We start from the raw sequence: 24,473 nt of genomic DNA, 5'->3' as shown, positions 1-24,473 counted from the left end.
CTCAGTTTTTGTACAGGTAAGTGTGCTGTTCGTTTTATATTTTGAAGCTGTTGTAAAAGAATAAATTACTCGGCCAGGCATGGTGGCTCACACCTGTAATCCCAGCACTTTGGGAGGCTGAGTCAGGCAGATCACGAGGTCAGGAGATCGAGACCATCCTGGCCAACATGGTGAAACCCCATGTCTACTAAAATACAAAAAATTAGCCGGGCATGGTGGTGCACACCTGTAGTCCCAGCTATTCGGGAGGCTGAGACAGGGGAATCGCTTGAACCCGGGAGGCGGAGGTTGCAGTGAGCCGAGATTGCGCCACGGCACTCCATCCTGGAGACAGAGTGAGACTCCGTCTCAAATAAATAGATAAATAAATAAACAAACCACTCACTTGGTTTTATTTGGGGTGAGAGTGGGAGAGTAGGTAGGGGAATTCTTCAAAGAATTCTTGCTTTGAAGGAGAGTTGAACTTTTTTTTTTTTAAATGGATGTGACACCTCTCAGATACCTGATTGGGAAGGTATTTGCTCATGATAATGGTGTGCTTTGGGGGCAGCTGGGGAAGGACTCATTGTAGCTGGTTCTAAAGAGAGACAGGATCTTTTTCTCCCTCTTTTGTGATCTGGCTTTTCACTAATCTGCATTATTTTATAGAACAGTAGTTGATTCTTTTTTTCCCTTTTTGTCTGTCTCACAGCTCTGGATAGTGTATGTGGATAGTATGTAGTTTCTAATATACTTATAGTGCTTTTAATAATGATGTTTTGACAATTCTGCTTTTCTTTAGACTTTTTATGACGTGGCTTTTTAATTTCAGGTTTTTATGATAAGTTCATTTTGCTTCTGGACTTCAACAGTCTATATCCTTCCATCATTCAGGAATTTAACATTTGTTTTACAACAGTACAAAGAGTTGCTTCAGAGGCACAGAAAGTTACAGAGGTTTGTATTTAACCTGGGACTCTTGAAATCGAGTTTAAAAGAATTGCTTAAAGAAGGAAGATCTGTGTCTTTTTAAAATAGTTTTATTGTGGTATTATTCATATACCAGATAATTCACCTGTTAAAAGTGTGTAGTTCAGTGGCTTTTAGTGTATTCCCAGAGTTTGCAGCCATCATCACAACCAGTTTTAGGATATTTTCATTATTCCCCAAATAAACCTTTTAGCTGTCACCTCCCTCAATCCCCTATCCCTTCCATCTCTAGGCAACTACTAATCTTTTTGCTTGTATAGATTTGTGTATTCTGGACATCTCATAAATAGAATCATACAATATATGGCCTTTCGGTATCTGGCTTATTTCACTTATAATGTTTTCAAGGTTCATCCATTTTGTAGAATGTACTAGTACTTTATTCGTTTGTGTTGCTGAATAATATTCCATTTTATATGCATGTGTGGTGTATGTGTAGGTGTATATACATATACAACATTTTGTTCTTTTTTGTAATTTTTTTAAATACATGGCAGAAGATGTCTGGTTGCCCTCTAGCTCCTGAATTTATATGTCCTTTAGTTCTCACCACAAGCTTAGGACCTGTTTTTCAATCTCAATTTCATATTCCCAGAAGAGAGAATCCGATAGGTTTGCCTAGGTTGGTGAGCGCCCCAGGTCCCCGTTACCTGTGACCACAAGAGTAGGTTCACAGGGTACAAATCTGGCTGCTAAGGGTGGGCCTTTCTGTGGGACTAGTGGATACTTTTACAGAGAAGATACTGGGTAGACATCCCCAAAAGGTATGACTGCATTCAATTAATCTTTGAGCTCTGCTCTGCTACTGTGCCAGCATGGTGATAATTAATATTATTTAGCCTCTGCCCACCACCATTTTGCTTATTGGAGCTTTCCAGCTTGGATTCTGGATATATAATAGAATCATTCTGAGGCCGGGCGCGGTGGCTCACGCCTGTAATCCCAGCACTGTGGGAGGCCGAGGCGGATGGATCACGAGGTCAGGAGATCGAGACCATCCTGGCTAACACAGTGAAACCCTGTCTCTACTAAAAATACAAAAAATTAGCCGGGCGTGGTGGTGGGCGCCTGTAGTCCCAGCTACTCAGGAGGCTGAGGCAGGAGAATGGCATGAGCCCAGGAGGCGGAGCTTGCAGTGAGCCCAGATCGCGCCACTGCACTCCAGCGTGGGCAACAGAGCGAGACTCCGTCTCAAAAAAAAAAAAAAAAAAAGAATCATTTTGGAATTGGAAGGGACCTCAGAGGTCATCTAAGAAATACTATACATGTAGCAATTTATAGATCTGAATCATTTTCATGCATGGTACCTCAGGACAGTTAGGGTCACACAGGTAGTAGTTGTAGAGCTAGGAATAGATTGTAAATTTCCTGACTCTACATCCTTTCAGTTTACTTTTTATCTGACTTTCATAGTTGCTGTAAATAAATTGGAATGTGTACCAGGATCTCTTTAATAGATTTACTATCATCATCTTATATTGGAAAACAGTAGGTCCCTATTACTATTGTAAGAGTGTTCACTTGAAGATATTGATCTCTATAAAATCAGATGCTTTGTAAAGGCTAGGTTATCAAATGGCATTGACTTGATGTACTTTAAACCAAGAGGTTTATTTTTATTTCTGAACCTTTGAAAGGGCAAATGTGCCTGGCTTTTTTCTTTGTAGCTGTTAATAGAATTAATGGAGGCTTGAGAAAAATGGTCTAATGCTTCCCCTGCTTTTTCCTCCTGTAAATTTTAATATAAGAAGACTGCTGGTTGCTTTTCTGAAATGTTGCTATTCTTCTGTCGATTGCATAGCAATTTGTAGGTAAAAGGTACTACGTAAATGTTAAGGGATATATATGTATTAGTTTTTAGAAATGTCATGGCCTATTTAAATGTGCTCCAAACTTTTTTTTTTTTTTTTGAGACGGAGTTTCGCTCTTCTTGTTGCCCAGGCTGGAGTGCAATGTTGTGATTTTGGCTCACTGCAACCTCCGCCTCCCAGGTTCAAGCAGTTCTCTTGCCTCAGCCTCCCGAGTAGCTGGGATTACAGGCATACGCCACCACGCCTAACTAATTTTGTATTTTTAGTAGAGATGGGGTTTCTCCATGTTGGTCAGGCTGGTCTTGAACTCCTAACCTCAGGTGATCCACCCGCCTCGGCCTCCCAAAGTGCTGAGATTATAGATGTCAGCCACTGCTCCTGGCTGCTCCGAACTCTTAAATTTGCTGATTTATTAGCTTTTTATTTTTAGTCTAGAGCGTTTACAATAATTGCTATGATTCTCCATAGTTTTCAAATTCTGTAGCATTTTGTTTGGTAGTAAAAATGATTTAAAATAGTAGTTTAGCTGCTGGTTGTTTGTTTTTTTAATCCTGGAGGTGTTAGTGTTTGTATTTTAAAAACAATTTCACCAAACATATTGTTCTCCAGTCTTGTGGAAGAGAGATAGCATGTGTAAAAATGTATCCCTTTAAATGAAATCTAAATTTGTGTCTAACTACAGGGGTGGGAGATAGTGGGAATGACAGCCTAATATAATTGGGAAAGAAGAGGGCAATGGTGACCTGTTCTACAACTCTCTCAGCTCTTTCTTATACTACTCATGCATTGTTGACCTTATATAAGATAATAGCTTTTCAAGATGTGATCATGGGGGAAAGCTCCTATAAAATATTACTGTAGAAATTTATTTCACAAAAGTTTGATTTGTGTGAAATTTGTTGTGTTTATCAGGATGGAGAACAAGAACAAATCCCTGAATTGCCAGATCCAAGCTTAGAAATGGGCATTTTGCCCAGAGAGATCCGGAAACTGGTAGAACGGAGAAAACAAGTCAAACAGCTAATGAAACAGCAAGACTTAAATCCAGACCTTATTCTTCAGGTATATCTTTTCACTAAGAAACATTTGAGTGACAGTCTCAGCTTTTACAGTTTGATTATTTATGAGTAAACAGGATGCTGTGCAAATGCAGGTACTTATTTTAAGTTTGTGGGTAGGTGACCATTTAAAAATACTAGAGTGCCTCAGAATGGAAGCCACCTTTGTTTACAAAGGTTGTATCTGAGCAAGATACCTCTAGCTCCTGGGAGCTTTGGAGTCTGTGTTTACTTGCTGCTTCTAGGAGGTTAGGGAATCATGGATCCAGGAGAATGGGTTGAGTATGTTAATTCTTTTTTATTCAGGGATATTGAGGGTTTCCCTTTTTATTGGAGATCTAGAAAGACATCTAATGTAACGCTTAAGCATCTGTAAATGTTGTTGTTTTGTCTTTTGTTCTGTGTGGCCTGCAGTATGACATTCGACAGAAGGCTTTGAAGCTCACAGCGAACAGTATGTATGGTTGCCTGGGATTTTCCTATAGCAGATTTTACGCCAAACCACTGGCTGCCTTGGTGACATACAAAGGAAGGGAGGTAAATGGCATAATAATATTCACATCTCTAGATATGAGAGTATTTTTAACTATACATGTTATAGTGTGGGAGAGTCAAGTTTATTACCTAGTTATACAGCATCAAATACAGTACCCCTCTCTTTGGATGACAGGTTTGAGACAAATAGGCGTTTAAATAAGGATTCATTAATTCGTGTGTGTGTGTGTGTGTGTGTGTGTGTGTGTGTGTGTGTATTATTGAACATCTACTACATGCCAGGCATTGTTCTAGGTTCTCAGGATAGAACGTCAAGCAAGACATAAAAGATCCCTGTAATGAGGCTTACCTTCTACCCAGAATGGGAGGGGTTTGGGGGTGGGGACGACATGGGTTGGGAATGTGGGGTGGAGAGAGGGTGGTTTGGGAAAACAGACTGTAAATAAGTAAATAAACATGTATAAGAAATAACTGAGAAAATATGATAGAAGTAAATGCTCTGTAGATAAAACAGGGTGGTGGGCTAGAGAATGTTTAGATGGCTAGTTTAGATTGGTCAGGGAAGGCTTTTTTGAGGGGGTGACATGAATGAGACCTAAATGACGTAAGAAAGCTTTTTTTTTTTTTTTTTTTTTTGGCTGATGGATTAGCTTGGAGTGTGAGTGAAAGGTAGAAATCAGGAAGATAGCTAGTAGAGCCTTTTACTAAGATGGAGGAAACTGGGAAAGAAGGATTAAGAGTTGTGTCGTGGATGTGTTGCCTTTGGCATGAGTAGTAGATCTCCAGGCATAATAAGGAGGCCATTGGATGTATAAATCTAGAATTCCAGGAATATGTCAAGACAGGATTTATGGATTGAGAGTTACTGGCTTTAATAAGATGGTCCAGATACCAAATAGAATTTAGGTACCGTCACTTTATGAACACTGTAAGCTTCAACTGTTTTAGCCTTATGTGCGTGGGTTTTTCTTAATTTGTAAAAGAATAGTTATGCTGAATATTAAATTCCATTTAACTACCTGTCTATGGGTTTAAGACTATTTAGTCTTAAAGGAGGTAGGTAGTGGTCATGGGAAAAATGCTTATAATGGGGCGTCTGGACTCTGAATGCTCTAGACCAGGGGTCGGCAAATGATGGCCATTGGGCCAGATGCAGTCTGCCATCTATTTTTGTAAATAATATTCTATTGGAACAGAGCTAAGCTCATTTATTTATGTATCATCTGTGTCTGCTTTTGTGTTATGAGAGCAGAGCCGAGTAGAAAAGATGGAGGCTCATATGGCCCGCAAAGCCTGATATATTTACTCTCTGGCCTTTTTTAGAAAAAAAGTTTGCTGACCCCTGCTTTAGCGTTTAGACCAGCTCTGTCCAGTAGAACTTTATGATGATGAAAATGTTCTCCATCTGCACTATCCGGTGCTGTAGTCTCTAGCCACAAGTGGCCAGTGAGCACTTGGTATCTGGCTACTGCCAACTGGCTGAGGAACTGGATTTTTAGATTGCTTTAATTATAATTAAAATGAATTTAAACTTAAATAGACAAATGTAGCTAGTGGCTACTGTGTTGGACAGTGCAGATCTAACTGGTATGTGAAATAAACGTCAGGATGTTCAGAATCACTCTTCTGTTGGCAACCCTATCTCAAAGATTTGGCTCAGGGCACAGTGAGGAAGAGCAAAACATGTATTGAACACCAGTGATGTGATAGAAGCTTTCTTATGCATTATTTCACTGAAATTACACAAGAATCCTTTGAAATAGATAATAATGTTCTCATTTTTTAGATGAGGAAATTAAAACTCAAAGAGATAAAGTATAACAAGTGGCTATTTTGAATGTAAATCCTTTTAGTACAGTAGGGTTGTCTCTTCCATCTCAAGATGTCTTTTATGACTGTGGTTCCGCTTTATATTCTACCTCTTATTACAGGAAGATCATTATTTTTGGTACCCATCTCAAGACACAGGCCTTTTTTATGTGAGAAAGATATAGATGTTTTAGGGGCTAGCTGAAGTGAGGGAAGGGAAGGATGTTTTCAGTTTCTTAAGCTAAGTTTACTTTAAAATTATTTAAATTTTGTTTCTTTACATGTATCCAGTGGCTTCTGATGGAATACCATCTTATTTTTGTATTAGGAAATGCACTCACTATGCCCCAACTGGGTGATAATACATGGGTTGACTATTGAGATTGGATCAAGGTTACTCTTAAGTTTCTCATGAGAGGCAATAGTTGACAATTTACTCCCTTGGAGAGTGCCTCTTGCTGTTGGGAAATCCCTGTTGTTACATTTTCTGCATTGGCTCAGAAATCCACAAGCTTGAAAGGGCACTGTTGATAATGATAAGCCCCAAATTTGTCCAGTGATCTCCCCCACTCTCCTAATCCATTGTATTTTGAGGGCAATGGTTTTCTTTAGCTGGATTTTTAATAGGGAGTTTAAACACAATTTTTATTTTTCTGTTAAATAAAATATAATAATAACAAATCTTTAATAAATGAACTATAAAAAAAACCCTGTTCTCTACACTAAAAAAACAAAGAATTTCAGACAAATCTAGAACTAGTTGTATGTGATTTAAATTCTTGGTTTCTGCTTTCCTCTTTTCTCTTTACCCTTTGCTTTTTCCCTCAAATAAGGATAAATAAAGCTCTGGAAAGTAGGCCTTTAAAGTAATATGAAGCTACTGAGAAATAATAATTACGTAGTTTCTCCCAGGAAATCTTATTCTAGAAGAAGATCCAAAGTCACTTACAAATATTATTTCCTAACATAAAAATGATTGTTAAGGTATTGGAGATAATTATTAGCACTGGTGGATGAAAGTAGTCTATGTGATCATCTTTCTTTGATTTTTTTTAATTGTTAAAGAGGTAGCAGGAGTGAAGTGAAAATGAGAGCCAGTGTGCTGAGATTTTGGAATACTTTTGTAACTTATTAAACTAGTATTTTTTGTGACAGGATAGAGTGGGCAGAATAATACAGTAAGCTGCAGATCTTAAAAGTTCATTGCTTTTAAAGTCCTTGTGGGATAAATTAGATTAAGGTTCAAGTGGAAATTAATGAGAAGGAAACCTGGTAGCCTGCCATTGCAAAAGATTATAAAATTTTGCATTTGGATGTGGATTAAATACACAGCCTTGGGAGGCCTTGAAGCCCCCCTTTCTTTTTTATTTTTAAGTCTATTTTGTGTTTGCTCAGTTTTGTTGGAATCGTGCAGGTTTGGCTCTAGCGACCTAATAATTTCTGTAATCAAATGTATTATGGCTGCTAGAATACTCAGAGTAATTACTAATTGTACTTTTTAAAACAGGTGCATAATAAAAGTGCTAGTAGTTGTGTCAAATGGGCATCAATATTGTGTTTTCACAGGTGTGATCTTTCACACTTAAACTCTTCCATGATTTTGAATTGCTCCGTGGTAGAGGAATGAGCTAATGGGTAAGGAATTGTATGAGGGATCTCACAGTGTGTACGTTATTTAAAAGTAATGAAGTCACTGTTTCAGAGAAGTACTCTGTGAATCTATAGAAATACCATCTGTATTTGTGTTTGTTCTCAGTGCGTGTGTAGAGAGGCATAAAAAAGAAATTGGGCAAGCCTACAGCACTGAGTGGACATATATTTTTAAACCGTGAAGAAAAGGGGTATCAGTTGTCAAATGTCTGACGTGGTAATTGAAGTGATTGTTCACTAGATGGCGATAGACACCCTGAGATCATTAATCAATTAAGGATTTTATTCTGTGAATAATAGTGAAGGCAATTTAATGAGTTAAATCTGTCCACATTTTAGACTTTTATTCATTTTGGAACTATTAAAGAAAATCTAAAACTGGCCCAAAGGATTGTAATACTCTAGTGTTTAATGATGATTTTTTAATCGTTAGTTATATTGATAGGAACAGTAATTTATAGCAAGTTAATTCTTTTATCAAGTAGCTAAATTCTGATTTCTGGCCATGGAGATGTGATGTATGACTCCCTCAGTCACAGTATCAGAAGCTAATCTAAAGGGAATTGGAAAGGATTTTGATATATAATTTTGCCTTTTTGAATTGGTTTTTTTATTGCGATTTATTTTATTTTATTTATTTATTATGTTTTTTTGAGACGGAGTCTCCCTCTGTTGCCCAGGCTGGAGTTCAGTGGCGCAATCTCGGCTCACTGCAAGCTCCGCCTCCCAGGTTCACGCCATTCTCCTGCTTTAGCCTCCCGAGTAGCTGAGACTACAGGCGCCCGCCACCACGCCCAGCTAATTTTTTGTATTTTTAGTAGAGATGAGATATCACCGTGTTAGCCAGGATGGTCTCGATCTCCTGACCTTGTGATCCACCCATCTCAGCCTCCCAAAGTGCTGGGATTACAGGCATGAGCCACCGCACCCGGCCTATTTTATTTTATTTTATTTTAAGAAACAGGGTCTCACTTTGTTGCCCAGGCTGGAGAGCAGTGGTGTGATCATAGTTCACTGCAGCATTGAATTCCTGGACTCAGACAATCTTCTCACCTCAGCCTCCCTAGTAGCTACGACTACAGGCATATGCCACCATCCTTGGCAAATTTATTTTTATTTTTTGTAGAGATGGAGTCTTGCTGTATTGCCCAGGCTGGTCTCCAACTCCTGGCCTCAAGGGATCCTCTCACCTTAGCTCCCAAAGCTGTAGGATTATAGGTGTGAGCCACTGTGCCTGGCTTTATTGGGGGAATTTAAAACTGACTATGTACTTATAAGTATACTCATTGCATAACTTTAGTTTAACGGGAACATTTGTCTTGATGGAATAATTATTACTTATTGACGTTAGTATTGTTTTATTTCTCTACTCTCTTGTTTCCGTGTCCTTGAGAAAACCATTTTTGGTCTGGATTTTTTATTGCATTTTAAAATGTATGCTCTGATGTTTAGGTATAGAGTCCATGCATTTTCTTTTTCCTACCTGATAGGCTGAAATGAGTCTTTGCCAGCCTGCTTGCCAGTTGGTCGTAGACTGCCTGGTTTTTAGTTATGTTTGGAGCTGGAATTTGTGCATTTTAAAAGTGTATCCAAATCATTAATGCAAACATTACAATCTTGGCAAGCCTTTCTGGGATTTTCTTGGTGATGTGGTAGCACCTATCAGGATCGCTTGGGAATGGCACTAGGACAGAGGGCTCTAGCCTTTGTTGGTGTTGATGATGAAGGAGAATGAGTGACTATGAAGAATTTTACAATTAAATATTAAGGAAGTCTTTCATCTTTACCTGTAAATAAGCAAAAATTTCACTTTTGCAATCTTTTTTCCTTCCTTCCTTCCTTCCTTCCTTCCTTCCTTCCTTCCTTCCTTCCTTCCTTCCTTTCTTCCATCCCTCCCTCCCTCCCTCCCTCCCTTCATTCTCTCTCTCTCTCTCTCTCTCTCTCTCTCTCTTTCTTTCTTTAGGGGGGCGGGCTGAGTTTTGCTCTTGTTGCCTAGGCTGGAGTGTAATGGTACGATCTCAGCTCACCACAGCCTCCATCTCCCAGGTTCAAGCATTTCTCCTGCATCGGCCTCCCAAGTAGCTGGGATTACAGGCATGTGCCACCACGCTTGGCTAATTTTGCATTTTTGGTAGAGACGGGGTTTCTCCGTGTTGGTCAGGCTGGTCTTGAACTCCTGACCTCAGGTGATCTGCCTGCCTCGGCCTCCCAAAGTGCTGGGATTACAGGCATGAGCCACCGCACCCTGCCGTGATCTCTTTTCTTAATAGCCTAGTTTTTTTTTAAAAAATTAAAAGCAATAAAATATTATAGAGACAACTAAAGATCGTTTCCTCCCCATCCTCTCTCATTTCTTTTTCTTTTTCGGAGGTAACTTGCCCAGAGTTGGTTTTGTCATTCTTGCCCATGGGTTGTTCTTTTTTGCTTCTACAACATGTGTATATACATGTGGTGCGTTAGAAGTTTTTACCATGTATGTGTCATGCTATACATGTTCTTTTGCAGTTTAAAAAAGTAGAAGAAACACTCTGCTCTGTATGCCACATTTTAAGTATATTCATCTTGATACGTTTTTAGATTTGATTCATTCATGTTAACTATTGTATAATATTTCGATGAATAAATATAGCACAGTGCATTTTTTAATTCTCCCATCATCCATATCTTTAGGTTTCCAAGTTTTCATTTTTCTTAGTTATTTGCTGTTATAAACAGTGCTACAGTAGACAACGCCACGTTTGTGAGAGTTTCTCTGGTATATTTCTAGGAGTGGAATTTGTACAACATCCACAGCAGTATATGAGGTTTTATTGATAAGGGCAACCATTTAATTTATGACAGCAAGCTCATTTTTAAAAATCAAGTAGCTAAATTCGTATGTCTGGCTGGAGCCACAATACATAACTCCTTCAGTCACAGTATCAGAGGCTAATCTTAAGAGAATTGGAAATGATTTTGATATACAATTTTGCTTCTTTGAATTTTTGTTTAGTTCTCTGTTGAGACATTCTAAACTTAATATATACTTAGAGTTGTTGCATAATCCTTGATATTCCACATCCTTGCAGCACTTGTTATCTGAGTTTTTATTTTTTGGCTAGTCTTATGAGTATGAAAGGGTATGTCATTGTGATTTTAATTTACATTTTAAAGTTGGGCAGCTTTTCATGTGTTTATTAACTCTTCCGTTTTCTTGTCTGAATAGGATATAGATGTTCTGTTTTGTTGGATTGTATGTCTTTTAGTGTTCTTAGGTATTATAAAAGCTACTCCTCGTTTTGTCATTTGTGCTGCAGATACCGCTTTCAGTCTGTGGCTTGTCCTTTATTTGTAGTCTTTCATTATGCAGAAGTTTCTAATTTTAATGCCAGATATTTAATTTTTTCCTCTTTACACTATGTGGGTTTTTTCCCCACAAGAAATCTTTACCTCCTCTAGTGACATAGACATTCTCCTTTGTTTTCTTCTAAAAGTTGCAGAGTTTGGCTTTCTTATTTAGGTCTTTAATCCTTCTAGAAATTATTTTTAGGAATGATACAAGTTAGCAATCTAATTGTACTTGTTTGCTTCCTTGTAGAGTTATTGAATTTGTTCCTCTATTCCAGGGATTGGCAGACTTTGACCCATGGACTAACTCAATTCAAAACTGCCTGTTTTTATAAATTAAGTTTGATTGGGACACAGCTCTATGCATTTGTTTATGGCTGCATTTGTGCTACAACAGTAGAGTTGAGTAGTTGCCACAGATACTGAGTGAACTCCAAAGTCTAAAATATGTCCTATCTGGCCCTTTACAGAAAAAACTTGCCAACCCATGGTCTAAAAGATAGTCATGAGTAGTAGAAGAGTAACTCATATTTCCAACAGTAGCAGACATAGTCAGTGAAAATAGAGGAAATTACGCTAAAGGTGGTAAGGAAGGAAAACAATCTTTTGGACATATAAAAAATACAAAGTTTGGGCCAGGCGTGGTGGCTCACCCCTGTAATCCCAGCGTTTTGGGAGGCTGAGGCGGGCGGATCACCTGAGGTCAGGAGTTCAAGATCAGCCTGGCCAACATGGTGAAACCCCGTCTCTACTAAAAATACAAAAAATTACCCGGGCCTAGTGGCAGGTGCCTGTAGTCCCAGCTACTCAAGAGGCTGAGGCAGGAGAACCGCTTGAACCTGGGAGGTGGAGGTTGCACTGAGCTGAGACTGCGCCACTGCACACCAGCCTGGGCAACAGAGCGAGACTCCATCTCAAAAAAACAAAACAAGCAAACAAACAAAAAGCAACATTTGAAGTTTTACTGATTCTTAGATTGTCATATGAGAACTTCCCTCAACCCAAGTAGAGTAAAGGGGAGGTCTGTGAATCCTCTGAAGTTGTATGTAATATTTTGTGTGTCTGTGCATATGTGTACTTTTTTGGAGGAGAGGATGCATAGCATTTAAGAGACTCAAAGGGGACCATGATGTGAAAAATGATAAAGGACGCTGGTTCTTATATTTCATTTCTGGCCTCTTACGTAGCTAGAGGGGAAACTTTAGCCTTAAAAATGTATGCTTTTGTCACCTAAAACATGGCAGTGCGAATAATTTTCTTGCCAAACCAGACCCATTTAAACTGTGTGGGTGGTAGGAGGGAAGAGTTCTGTCTCCAGAATTTTTATAGCCACCATTAAGACTACTTTTAACTTCAGCTGACCTACCAACATTTTGATTTTTTTAAATATGAGAATTTCTTTGAAGGCTAATATGAAGGTTTAATATATTTTGGTTGATATATTTTGTTAAAAAAAGAAATATCCTTTGTTAGTGATCATGAATTACCTATCACTTTCAAAGTTGCTTACTTTATAAAATTTGAAGCCAGATAATTTTTTTATTTTGTTTCTATTGTCATATTTCAGGGATGTTTGGATTCTAAATTCCTTGCAGTTCTTCAGAACTGATAACACATACTATTCAGCTTTATTAATTCACATTCTACTCATTTAGAATTTGTGGTAATTCAGATGGAATGAGTTGAAATTCTTCTTTGTATAAATTAATAGTTATTTCAGAGCCTAGGTTCTTTTCATATACCATTAAATACAGGTTGAGTGTCCCTAATCTAAAAATCTGAAATGCTCCAAAATCTGAAACTTTTAAAGTGCCGCCATGATACACAAAGGAAATGCTCATTGGAGCATTTTGTATTTCAGATTTTTGAGTTAGGGATGCTCGACCAGTATAGTGTAAATATTCCAAAATTCCAATTTCAAACACTGTGGTTCCAAGCGTTTCGGATACTCAGCCTGTACTATAGAAACAACTATCTACAGTTAAGTAAGTGGCATTTTATCTGCAGATCTTTTATATTGATGTACTAAGGAACAATTTGTTTACTTGTCCATTTGTCTGCATTTTTTCAAAAATCGATTAAAGTAATATTGATACTTGCAAATAAAGTTGAAAAAAGGAAGCTGTTAGACTTTCAATAATTTGAGAGAAATTCAACGATAAAAGTTCAAGAATATGGGATAATTCATGCTTATATATGCTCGCATTATAATAAACAATATATACTTATATGAAAAATATATGGTAAGCATGTAATATATATGTTATGTAATCTATTATAACAGTGTTGCATTTATAGAGACTAAGTGGGTTACACTTAGGCTTGATTTTAATTACTCTATATGCTTGAAAATACTGAGTATTTCTTTCAAAATGGCTAAGATGTTAGACTTGAGACGAATTCAGAATAACCTTATTCTTCTTTCTTAATAGTTGGAAACTAGCATCTCCAAGTTGCATGGACATTGGCCTCTGTGTGCCTTTTGGGTTTTTGGACATTGAAAGGTACAGGTTTAGGAGGACACAAGCCAGTTGATGTAAGAGACAACTGGGAAGAGAAAGACTAGGTCAAATCTTGCCTGGGGTCTGTGAGTGTAAGAAGAAGGCTCCATCAAGGAGACCATTTAGGTATCTTCTTGTTTATCCCCCCCCCCCCTTTTTTTTTTTTGAGACGGAGTCTCGCTCTGTTGCACTGGAGTGCAGTGGCACCATCTCGGCTCACTGCAAGCTCTGCCTCCCGGGTTCACGCTATTCTCCTGCCTCAGCCTCCCGAGTAGCTGGGACTACAGGCTCCTGCCACTATGCCCGGCTAATTTTTTTGTGTTTTTAGTAGAGGCGGAGTTTCACCGTGTTAGCCAGAATGATCTCAATCTCCTCGGCCTCCCAAAGTGCTGGGATTACAGGCGTGAGCCACTGCGCCCGTTCTGCATTTGCTGAAGTTTTTGAGTGGTTGCCACATCTTAGTTTTACCTGCGCTTTAAGGAATCCAGGCATGGGCACCCGCACCCCTCTCCTACACAAACATTATATTACTAAGTATCAAAGATATAAGATACCGTCCTGGGGTTGTGAGTTGGCCTCTCCAGTCTTGCTGAATCTTCAGTCAATACTAATCTTTGAAATTCCAGGGCTTCTTTCATCAAGGAAGACAGAATTTCCTTATTCTTAATCCAAATTTGTGCTTTTTTCCACCCATATGTTGGATTTCTTATTACTAGATTTTTCAAATGGGTCCACATAAACTAGTATCAATACTTAAAAATTTTGTATTAACACAAAGCAAAAGTCTGCAGCCTCAAATTATTTATTCTCCAACCTCTACTTCAGTTTGTCAGGGAGTACATTTCGGATGTTTTTTTGTTCTACCTAGCCCTAAGCCCTGTGCTGTACATAGTGGATGTTTATTTGCCTTACCCCTGGGATCACACTCACTTAGTAGTTTCTGTAGTTATAGATGGGTAGATAGGGAAGTGGTATATATATATATATATTTTTTTTTTTGGTTGAATTTTTTTTTTTTTTTTTTAAAGAAGGTCTTGATATTTAAGCCTATTTTGAATTTATAAGAATGGCCAGGATACTCAAACAAGAAAAAGGATAATTCCTACATTTGTAGTAGGAACCTGGGGACTTTTATCTGAAAAGACAGGGACAGAGTATTTTTGCCTTGTAATTTTGCCTTTTTAATTACTGAAACCACTGGGAATGTGGCTGAGGATGAGAAGATAAATGCTGTTAAGACTGACCTTGTGTCAGCACCACTGATCTCTGCTGAGATAAATTAAGTTTCATTACTTTGACTAGAATCACATAAATTGAGTCCTGAAAATCTTTCTCTTCCCCACACCTCACCAGAATGAGTGACTTTGTTAACCCAAATTCATTCCACCTTTCTACGTATGTGAAAATTTTAAATAAACCTATTTTGGTATCTATTTCTTTTTCACAAGCCGCGTGTTATTTGACAGGTGTTCTAAAGCTCCTTGCTTTGGCAATGAACCAAGATGACAGAGCAGTAATGATTTAGAAAGTGCCATTCCCTCCTTGTTAAGCGATAAAAAGAAAAGTGTGAAGTTATTAACCACTATTCACCAGTGGCATAGAAATTGGTATAAGGTTTAATTGTCTGGTTCTACAGTTGGTCTGTGTAGGCAATTTCCTGGATAGTGCTTTTCTTAAGGAAAGGGAAGAATAATCATATAACTTCACTTTTTTCTCCCATATAATTTTTTTTTTTCATCTTTTCACAAATTGCAGATAGATGGATTGGAGAGAAAGGATCACTAGAAAACCAAAATATTGACCTCATAGGCTTTCCCTTTCTTCATCTGCCCAGGTATAGATTTATGGGTGACATGGCAGCACTCAGCAACATTGCAAATTTCCCACCCCCCAAATGAATCAGATGCACTCAAGTGCTTGAATCTGATGGTGTACAGGATGTTACCACACTGTCTCCTTACGTTAGCCATGCTGAGTCTATTTATTGCTAATTGGAAAAACCTACTTTTGGCAGCCTCGGCTGCATGGTGGCTTAATAGCATACCCGTCACAACAGTGTGGTCAGGCCCATTAAAGACACATCCCTGTCAAATTTAAAAAAACAAAACAAGTTCATTGGGCTTGTTATGGCTCAGGACCAACCGACTGAGGGAAGACTAATAGAATTAGTACCTTCTGTTTGTGTGTCATCATTTCAGTGGGCAGCATGAGCCTGTGTCAGTTTGCCAGATCATAAATACTGTGTTAAATTACAGTGAGCTGAGTTTGGTAAGTTGTGGGAGTTTTGGAAGGCGGGGAGAAGAATAGTTTTATGTATGTGTGTATGTGTGAAGAAGCCGTTTGATTTTCAGCCAGGCATTCCTGAGCCCTGTGGTCATGGTTTTAGAGATCTTATACCTACTTTGAAATTTAGTACCAGCGTCAGATTGTGCAGCTGTCCTTGTTTCCTTTTTATTATTTATTTTGTGGTTGAATTGGCTTGTATCCCTTTTAAACTTGAATGCATGAGTCTCAACATTTAAAAAATTTCTTTGAAAATTCAGTTTTAAAAAGCAATATGAAATAGAATGTAGCTGAAAAGTGAATTTTTACTTGCATTTTTAAAAGAGCAACAAAGCATGAGTGATTTCCAGAAATGGTTTCTGTGTCATCTTTGGAATTCTTCTAGTTACTAATTCTTATTTATAGGCTTGGGTTTGGTTTTATATTAGCTGTTTTTATTGGCTTTGTTGTTTTACATTTGACAAAAGATTTGCTGTTTTGAGGCTAGTGATGAGATTTATTTGTTTATATATTTGTTTATTTTGCCTTAGGTCTAAGAGTTGAGCAGGGATGGGAGTGGAACAAAGATACAAGGTTTCTTTTATCATTTGGTGTGTCAGACACTTGGCTATATTTGTTTCATGTGTTTTTCATCGCTGCTAGCTTAACCACAGACTACATTTTCAGCCCTGTGCAGGAGGGTGGTGTGCCTTCCGCAGGCAGGGAGGAGGAGGGTTGAGGGTTGGTGGCTTGGAGAAAGGAATAAGCTCATGGGCTATTAATAATGTACATTGTTCTTGAGGCCACATGTAACATTTCTGAGTCCTGACCAACAGGGTAGGGTGCGTGTTCTATTTACGTTGGACTGCATGGCATGATGTGATGGATAGCTGATAATATAATCACAGGAAAAATCCGGGTATTTCTCCTTTAATGATGTCCTGATAGGGCAGAAAAAAATAATTTGTTTTCAGAAGATTGGCTTAGAGTGGCTGAATATATTTAATTCAATTACTGGTTCTTGCCTCATAGCCAGGAATTCTTTGAGTGATATTTGCTGAGTGTGTACATGGAGGGAAATGGAGACAAATGACATTGCTTGTGACCCACTGGCTTGAGAGGAAAGCCTTCAGTAATGATTCCAGTAAAACTAGAGCTAGAGCTTGAGAAGCTGAACTTGTGATTACTTACTAGTAAACAAGAGAAAGGATCTGTTGTAGGTGCAAAAATCTTACCAAAATGCCTGAGTATTCACTGGAGAAAGCCCTGGACTGTACACAAAGGGTGCTCAACCACTTGTTTACTTTTTGTGGCTTTGAGCAAGTCATCCATTCTGCCTCTGGTTTTTCACTTGTCAGAGGGGTGCTAGATGATGATAATTACTGCTCAGTGGGCTTCAGTTACAAAGCACCTTTGCATAGAGTAGCCATTTACTATTGTTTCTCAAAACAACCCAGGGGAAGCATTCATGCAAGGCTCTGGGCGCCTAGCAGGTGTCAGGCATGCCACGTGGTGCTGGTGTTGGGGAGACAGTGGTAAACTTAAGTATTCAAGGACCTTGTCTTCATGGAGTTTTCAGTCCAGTAGGTGAGAGCTGTTAATCAAATGGTCAATGAATAATTGTCATTCTGAAAAAAATAAGTGCTAAGAAAAGGCATGTGAATTTCTGAGTCTTGATAGCAAAGGCCCTTGACCCAGTCTGAAAAGTCAAAATTTTCCTGATCCTTTGGTACTTGAGCTGAGATCTAGAAAGTGTGGGCTGGAGTTAACTAGGTAAAGAGTTGGAAGAATAAGCATTCTAGAGTGAGGGCTAGCAGGTGCAGAGGTCCTGTGATGGTTGGAAGCATTATGTGGCCAGGACACTGGGAAGGCTGAGGTAGCTGAAGTATAGAAAGGAAAGGGAGAGTGATAGGAGGCGAGGCCGGAGAGGTAATCAAGGTCACACCATATGGGCTTTGCAGGCCATGTTGACCAAGGGACAGATGCTAATAGTTGTTTTGTTTTTTTTTTCCAAGACAGAGTCTCGCTCTGTCTCCCAGGCTGGAGTACAGTGGCGTGATCTTGGCTCACTGCAATCTCTGCCTCCCGGGTTCAAGTGACTTTCCTGCCTCAGCCTCCCAAGTAGCTGGGACTACAGGTGTGCACCACCACTCCGGCTCATTTTTGTATTTTTAGTAGAGTCGGGGTTTCACCATGTTGGCCAGGCTGATCTCGAACTCCTAACCTCAAATGATCCACCCACCTCGGCCTCCCAAAGTGCTGGGATTACAGGTGTAAGCCACTGCACCTGGCCAGATGTTAATAGGTTTTATATGTTGGGGGAGATAGGCTCACATTGCCATTTTGAGAAGATCACTCTGCCTGAGTGAGTTGGAGGGGCCAGAGTGGATGAGGGGAAACTGATTAACAAGCTATTATTAGAATAGTATTCCAGGCAAATGATGGTGGTAGCTTGACTGGTGTGATGGCAGTCAGTGGAGGGAGGAGGACCCAGATATGAGAGAGATTTAAGAGAAAAAATATCAGTAAAACTGGGTGGTAGATTGGACGTGGGGCTTAGGATGGGGAAGGTATCAAGGTCAACTCTTGGCTGACTTGAGTAGGAAGATGGATGGAGTACCTTTCACTGAGATGAAGAGCACTGGAAGATGACCAGGTTTGCGGCAGAAGGAGGGAAAGATGAACAGTTTGATTTTAGACATGTAAATTTTGAGGTTGCAGGATATAAACTGGGGAGTCATTGGTTTATAGTCATGGTTAAATGAAGCCATGGACATGGATGAGATTACTTTGGGAGAGAGGAGAGAGTGGAAAGAGAAGTGGGTGTAGGACTCAGTCTTAAGGAACCCCAGCATTTAATGACTTGGTAGAGGAGGACGGGCTTTAAAAAGTAGACCGTGAAAGAGCAGCCAGAGAAGAAGAGGTGGGAACACATGGTATTGTGAAACCAGTGAAGAGCATTTCAGGGAAGTCGTAGGCAACTGTCAGGAAGAGACATTGATGATAGTTTTGAAAAATTTCCATTGAATTTTGGGATATGGAGGTGATCTTTGATTTTAGTTGGTGCTGTTTGAGTGCAGTAATGGTGGTCAGGCTGATTTGCTATAGAAAGATACTGTAATTATCCACAGTTTATAGATGAAGAATCTGAGGCACAAGGAAGTAACTTGTAAAACAGCTCACCTAAGTGTCAGAACTGGAATCCAGGCCTAGGCCTGGGTGCCTCAGACTCCCTGTTCTGTTATATCTGCTACCTACAGCTTACTGCTTTACTAGGTAAGTGTGTGGACCGAGGAGGCAAACACAGCTGTGTCCCTGTTTTGCTTCTCCCTGGGTTGGGTTCTATTAACTAGTTACTTAACCTCATTGACCCTCAGCTTCCTCATTTTTAATAATGGTAAATGCCCAGTGAGGTTGTTGGGAAAATTAAATGAGATACTGTGTGTTAATGCCTTGAAATGCGTTTGATACATAATAAGTACTCAGTTAATGCTAGCTAAAAAATAAACAACCTTCTACCGTTCTGTCTGCCCTCTCCTCAGAGTGTCTTACCTCCAATTACATTTTTCTCTTGTTTAATGCTTGGCAGTCTTCTCTAAAAAGGCCAGTTTGTATGCTGTTTGCCCAATTATTTTTCAAGTTTGTGTTTTTACTTTGCCATTTCTTCTGCTTTTAGTGCGTTTGTCCACCTACACCACTAATTTCTGTGTAGTGTAATTTCTATCAGTCTTCCTCAAAACTCACTTTTTATGACTGGTTTAAAACTGATTTTCCTCACTCTGCAACTTAATGAGCTCAGCTTATGTTTACATTTGTTTCTTCTTAGGAGCTTGATGTTCATGAGTTTACAAAGTTTGTTCACTCAGTTTTACTAAATAGATTCAGGGGCCAGGCATGTTTTTTCATGTCCTTCAGCAGCATGTAGTAGAATGCTTTAAAGTAGTGGGTACGAAATGGCAAACAGTATTTTTATACTATTTAAGAAAAAGCTCTTTCCTGTCACTTTCTTCTCACTGCAGTCGTAAGGTGCAGTTATTAGTAAGTCCTGCCAGTGTTACTTCCAAAATATTCAGATTCATCCATTTCTCTCCATTGACACTGCCACAGCTCTGATTAGTTTAGACCACCACCATCTCTGGCCAGGATCACTGCATCAGCCTCCCTGTGGTGTCTCCCTTCTACTCTTGTCCCCCCACCAATCTATTCTCAACCCTATATTTTTAAGGTGTAATTGCATCATATCATTCTCCTGCTTTGATTCTTCATTGGCTTCCTATTTCAGTTTACCTTGGACTCCAAGGTCCTACGTGGATCACTTTACCTCTCCTTTGACCTCATTTTTGTGCCTCCTACCTGCTCCTCCCTCACCTGCACCCCTGCTTTAGTCCAGCCACATGGGCTACCCTGTTCTTTTAGTTCTGCACACACACGAGTTATGTCCCTCCACAGGGCCCTTGTGTATCTAGTTCCCTCTGCCCTCTGCCCAGGCTTGGTGCAGGGTTGTATTTTTCTCTCTTCAATTCTTAGCTTATATGTCACCTTCTTGTGTGTGTGTGTGGGTTTTTTTGTTTTGTTTTGTTTTGTTTGAGACAGAGTCTTGCTGTGTTGCCCAGGCTGGAGTGCAGTGGTGCCATCTTGGCTCACTGCAACCTCCGCCTCCCGGGTTCAAGCAATTCTTGTGCCTCAGCCTCCTGAGTAGCTGGGATTACAGGCACGCACCACCACACCCAGCTAATTTTTGTATTTTTTGTAGAGACAGGGTTTCGCCATGGTTGGCCAGGCTGGTCTCAAACTCCTGACCTCAGGTCATCCACCTGCCTTGGCCTCCCAGAGTGCTGGAATTACAGGCGTGAGCCACCGCGCCTGGCCTCATGCCACCTTCTTGATGAGACCTTTCCTGACTACTCTTTCTAAATAGATCCATCCAGCACACCACCATCTCTCATTTTTACATAAAAATTTTTTTCTCACTAATTTTATAGGGTGAGGTACACCCATGTGCCAATTTTCCAGAATTTATACATGTTAAGATTTTGTCATAATTATTTCAGATTTTCTTTTAAGTAAAAGAGAGCATTACAGATAGTTGAGATTGGTAGTGTGTACCCTTCCCCAGTTTCCTCCTTTCCTCTCCAGAGGCAACTGTTATGAAGCTGATATGTATCTTTCCTTTTTCCATGGTTTTGTTACCTATGAATGTGCTCACTTAATTTATGTGGATGGTATCTTATCATTTTTCAGTTTGCAACTTTTTTCACTCAACATTATATTTTTGAGTGATATCCATGTTGATATGTACATATCTGGTCGTTTATTTGAACTGTTGTATAGTATTCCATCATATAAATATCCTACAATGTATTTTTCCCTTTCTCAAGCGATGGTCATTTACATTGTCATATTTCACTGTTATGAAAAGTAAGCATTCCTCTACTTGTCTATTTGTACACAGGTGCAAGAGTTTGTCTGTCATGAACTTTTCTAGCTCAGCACCCTGTTTCTTTCCCATTTTGGCACTCATTATTTTGTAATCACTGACTTATGTGTTTGCTTGTTTATATGCATCTTCCTTATTCAACTGTGAGCTCCATTGGGGTAGGCAGTGTGTTTAACTTACTCCTGCAAACATAGCCCCTAGCATAGACCTTGGCACATAGTAAGTGCTTTGTTGGTATTTGTTGAATTAATTCAGCTACCTGCTTTCCATCTGTTTTGTGTAGTTCATTCCTTTGGTTTTTGAGCTTTGGTTTTCAGATTTCTGAAGAAAGGTGAAGATTGATGAAGTGAGTTGCCAAATTCTATGGATAGTGATTGTAGGTGATTAGGTAAACCTGGCATGGAAAGGAGCTGGGGAAAAAAAGCTGTAAATAATTTGTTTTGGTTTAAACAAACCAAAATCTCAAAATTTGGAGATGGTGGATGACAAGGAACTACATGTACTAGTTTTGGTTATTAAAGGAGCTGGGTTTATCAGCTGTGGGCTCCTTCCACATCTGTATCATTGCCTTATTATTATAGGATTTTGGAAGGGGATGGGAGGATTTTGTGTTTATTTTCTAAAATTATTCTATGTGAAATTTAGAAAATTACTGTCCATCTGTTGACACTTATTTTCGGAATAGGATTTGTGGTAGGTGTAGGAGATATAGATCATAGATTAAAAAGCATGAGAAGAAATTGGGCTGTTTAAATCAATTAGTTTTAAAAAATCCTCCTTTTTATTAGAATTCACTGAATCAGCGCATGTGTTCTGTGTTTTCTGTTTGTTTTTGAAGCTGTTCAATGTTTTCCTTACCATCATAGACTTCAGATTTAACTACTTGATGTTCACCTACTGAATTCACATGTAGAGAGGAAAGACCAATTCACGGGAGCAAACGGATTTCTTAAAATGGAGATTGCTGCTGTAATCACACTTCGGACCTCTATTCTAGTACAGGGCATCTCATTTTATCTGCTGGTAGCCTGTGTAAGCCATTTGCTGATAAATTGAATCACTGTAATTATATTTGAAGATAACTATTGGAGGAAGAAATGTAGCTATAGTTAAATACTATGCTAATGCTTCCTAATTTATTCTTTTTCATTTTGGAGTATACTGTTTCTCCCCTCCTCCACTCAATTTAGTTTGACTGCCCGCCCCCACACTTAGGTTGGGTACCAGTTATGAACTTCCAAAGAGAATTAGGATCTGGTCTCACTGTCTCCTTTGCATGTAAATAGTAAATAATTAGACATGCAGTTAAATTGGAGACAATAATAGCTGAGATATATTAAGCATGTGATCCTTGTTAGACACTGTTCTAAGCACTTTATATGAATAGTAAACATATAAGCACAGTCCAAAAAAAATTTTTTTCTAACTATTAAATGTAGGAGTCGTGTTATTTTGAGGTTTATGAGAAATTGTAATCTTCAATTTCTAGTTACTGGAGGAGGGCATGGAGGAGAAAATGTTTGCATTTATTAGATGTGTAGAAATGTACTGAACTGAGAAAATCTAAATGGTTACAGGCTAGTCATTTCTTAGTATCCTGCCTATTACTCGTCCACTCACTTGATAAAAGCTTTACCCTGTTCCTGTAAGTGGGAGCTGGGTGGAGGATGGGAAGCAATCCTCAGTTGAGTTAGATCGGACTTTGCTTGATTGTGTGGCAAGTTAGTATGGAGTTTTATGCCATTATTTTATTTCCCTTTTATAGTTGAGAGAACTGAAGTACAGAAAGTATAAGTAACTTGCTCATGATCACAGAGCTAGTGAATAAATGGAGCCGTAATTCAAATCTAGGCAGTCTGAGCATTCTTAACTGCCACAGTACATTGCCTGTGTTTTTGAGTATTTGCCTGTGCAATAGGCATTAAGGAGATGGGAGAAAATAGTGTTGTATCTTCATAGTACTTGGAGCCATTTTTGTTTGCAGGGATGTGTACTATATTAGCATGTATCATCCTGGGTTGGTGAGCGTTTGCTGCCACTTTATAGATTTTCTGAGAGCTTCAGTTTTCCTTTTATATTTCCTCAGTCTTTTGACAGCAGTCATAATGGAATTTGAATGTTCATAGTTAACGTGGCCCTTGGAACAGAATTCTTAAGGAAGAGGATTGGGTGATGAAACAAGGGTGGTAAGATGGGGAATGAAGAGGAGTGCTTCTTTCTGTCATATGTATTTTGTGGAATAACATGGTGATGCCATGCACCACAGCTCAAATTTGGCATGGTTCTGGAAGATGTCTTTGTGTAGCCTGTCTGTACCACTCGCCACCTGTTATAATGGTGAAGGTCGTAGGTTGTTTGCCTTAAGCGGAATAAACAAATAGATATGGAAAATGTATTCAGTAATCTTTGCTTGATGAGCAGAAGCTAGCAGTTGTTTAAAACAAGTGAAGGGGATAAAAACTCCCCTAACTTTTATTTACCAATCAGATTGCAAAGGAAAAAATAGCCTATTTTTAGGCTGAGGCTCCAATTATGTTAAGCCTTGAAGATAATGAAATAGTCTGACACAAAAGAGTGTGGTGACGCAAGTTTGTGTGGTGAAATTCCAAGACACTCACTGACTTTTTAGGATTCTGCACAGTGAATATTAAGCTCCTAAAGTGTTTGTTGCCCGGAAACAGTGCTTTATTCTTTTACATGCAGTGTAATGAAGTGAACCTGTGTTGTAATTTGTTTCTTGCAAGGAAAAGGGAGAATTAACACACATTATCTATCCTTGTATCCTGTCTTTGGCCTCTTGTGTGTCCCTTTTATGTGCTGAAGCCACAAGTCATGCTATTACTAATACTGTATATTACCTTCTGTTTTAGCCACTCTAATTTTTCTTAATGCTTTACACAGTAGCGGTTTCCAGTTTTTCAATTAATTTTATATTGTAGATTTCACCGAATTTGGAGGCTTTTTCTTTTCTGTCACTCCTCATTCTATGTAAGAATTACTCTTAGCTTTTGGCTCCGTTCTTAATCATGTCAGGTGATGTTTTTCCTTGGAACTAATTAGTTTCAGGGGTTTGAAATGTGTGCTGGCATGGGGCTTCATTGGCTGGATTAATGGAAGTTGGCCATTTGTGCTCTCTCGGTCTCATGTTGCCTTT

General features: G+C 39.0%; 1 protein-coding gene across 1 annotated transcript in view; it reads left to right on the top strand.

Annotated features, from left to right (window-relative positions):
- POLA1 (polymerase (DNA directed), alpha 1, catalytic subunit) overlaps nt 1-24,473 on the top strand; it is a gene marked incomplete at its 3' end in the record, with an annotated part of 245,506 nt that overhangs the window by 48,616 nt on the left and 172,417 nt on the right. Inside the window, exons 23-25 of the mRNA XM_011988033.1 lie at nt 812-936; nt 3,693-3,842; nt 4,253-4,375. Of these exons, the coding sequence (XP_011843423.1) occupies nt 812-936; nt 3,693-3,842; nt 4,253-4,375 (398 nt within the window). The remainder of the gene's footprint in view (nt 1-811; nt 937-3,692; nt 3,843-4,252; nt 4,376-24,473) is intronic.

This window comes from Mandrillus leucophaeus, unplaced genomic scaffold (genome assembly GCF_000951045.1).
Source record: "Mandrillus leucophaeus isolate KB7577 unplaced genomic scaffold, Mleu.le_1.0 Scaffold321, whole genome shotgun sequence".
NCBI classification, from domain to species: domain Eukaryota; kingdom Metazoa; phylum Chordata; class Mammalia; order Primates; family Cercopithecidae; genus Mandrillus; species Mandrillus leucophaeus.
Note: the sequence above shows the minus strand (reverse complement) of the source record. Positions and strands in the feature narration are given on the sequence as shown.